This window comes from Mus caroli, chromosome 6 (assembly GCF_900094665.2).
Source record: "Mus caroli chromosome 6, CAROLI_EIJ_v1.1, whole genome shotgun sequence".
Lineage (NCBI taxonomy): Eukaryota > Metazoa > Chordata > Mammalia > Rodentia > Muridae > Mus > Mus caroli.
Window position 1 is genome coordinate 113423037 of NC_034575.1, and position 744 is coordinate 113423780.

Sequence of the window (744 nt, forward strand, 5' to 3'; positions counted from 1 at the left end):
CTGTGATACTGACTATGATTAAATATCACAAAGATCTGGGTGTGAGGCCAGCCAGCACAAACAATGTGAGCCAGCTAAGTACAGGACATCCCAACTGGACAGAGATGGAGCTGCCTGGCCTTCTGGAAACCCACTCTAATCAGCAGCAGCTAGACCTGAACAAACCACAAAAGATCCTTACCACTCATTAGCAACTTGTCCTCAAAGCTAGCGCGGAAGGCTCCTTCGGGAGCCCGGAGTGCTTTCTTGATCTGCCCCCTTATTCCACTGACAGTTCGAATGACAGCACCTTCAAATTTGGCTACTTCCAATGCAGAATTAAACATTCCCTACANGCAACGAAATAAAAACTCACAGACATGCTTTACCACTTACAGCTTTACTTAAAAAACTAAAACCAACTCACTAACAGTGAAATTACATCAAAANAATATACTGCTCAACTTTATTTTCACTTAACTAACATTTAAAACCTTTCTCTGCGCTCATCAGTAGGCTAATTACTGGTAGCTCATTATAAGAGGAAGAGGGATTTACAGGTGTGAAGTGGCCTAGACAACCTTGATATCTTCTTTTGTGCAGAGCTGAAAATCAAACTCTAGGCTTTATAAGCACTCTATCACTAAGTACCTCCCCTCCTTATACAAGTTCTCTATCACTAAGTACCTCCCCACCTTATACAAGTACTCTATCACTGAGTACCTCCCCACCTTATACAAGTACTCTATCACTGAGTACCTCCCC

The 744-nt window shown here is 42.5% G+C and overlaps 1 protein-coding gene across 1 annotated transcript in view; it reads right to left on the reverse strand.

Annotated features, from left to right (window-relative positions):
* Positions 1–744, reverse strand: part of Bms1 (BMS1 ribosome biogenesis factor) — a 36146-nt gene that overhangs the window by 6080 nt on the left and 29322 nt on the right. Inside the window, exon 19 of the mRNA XM_021164145.2 lies at positions 182–329. Coding sequence (XP_021019804.1) covers positions 182–329 — 148 coding nt within the window. The remainder of the gene's footprint in view (positions 1–181; positions 330–744) is intronic.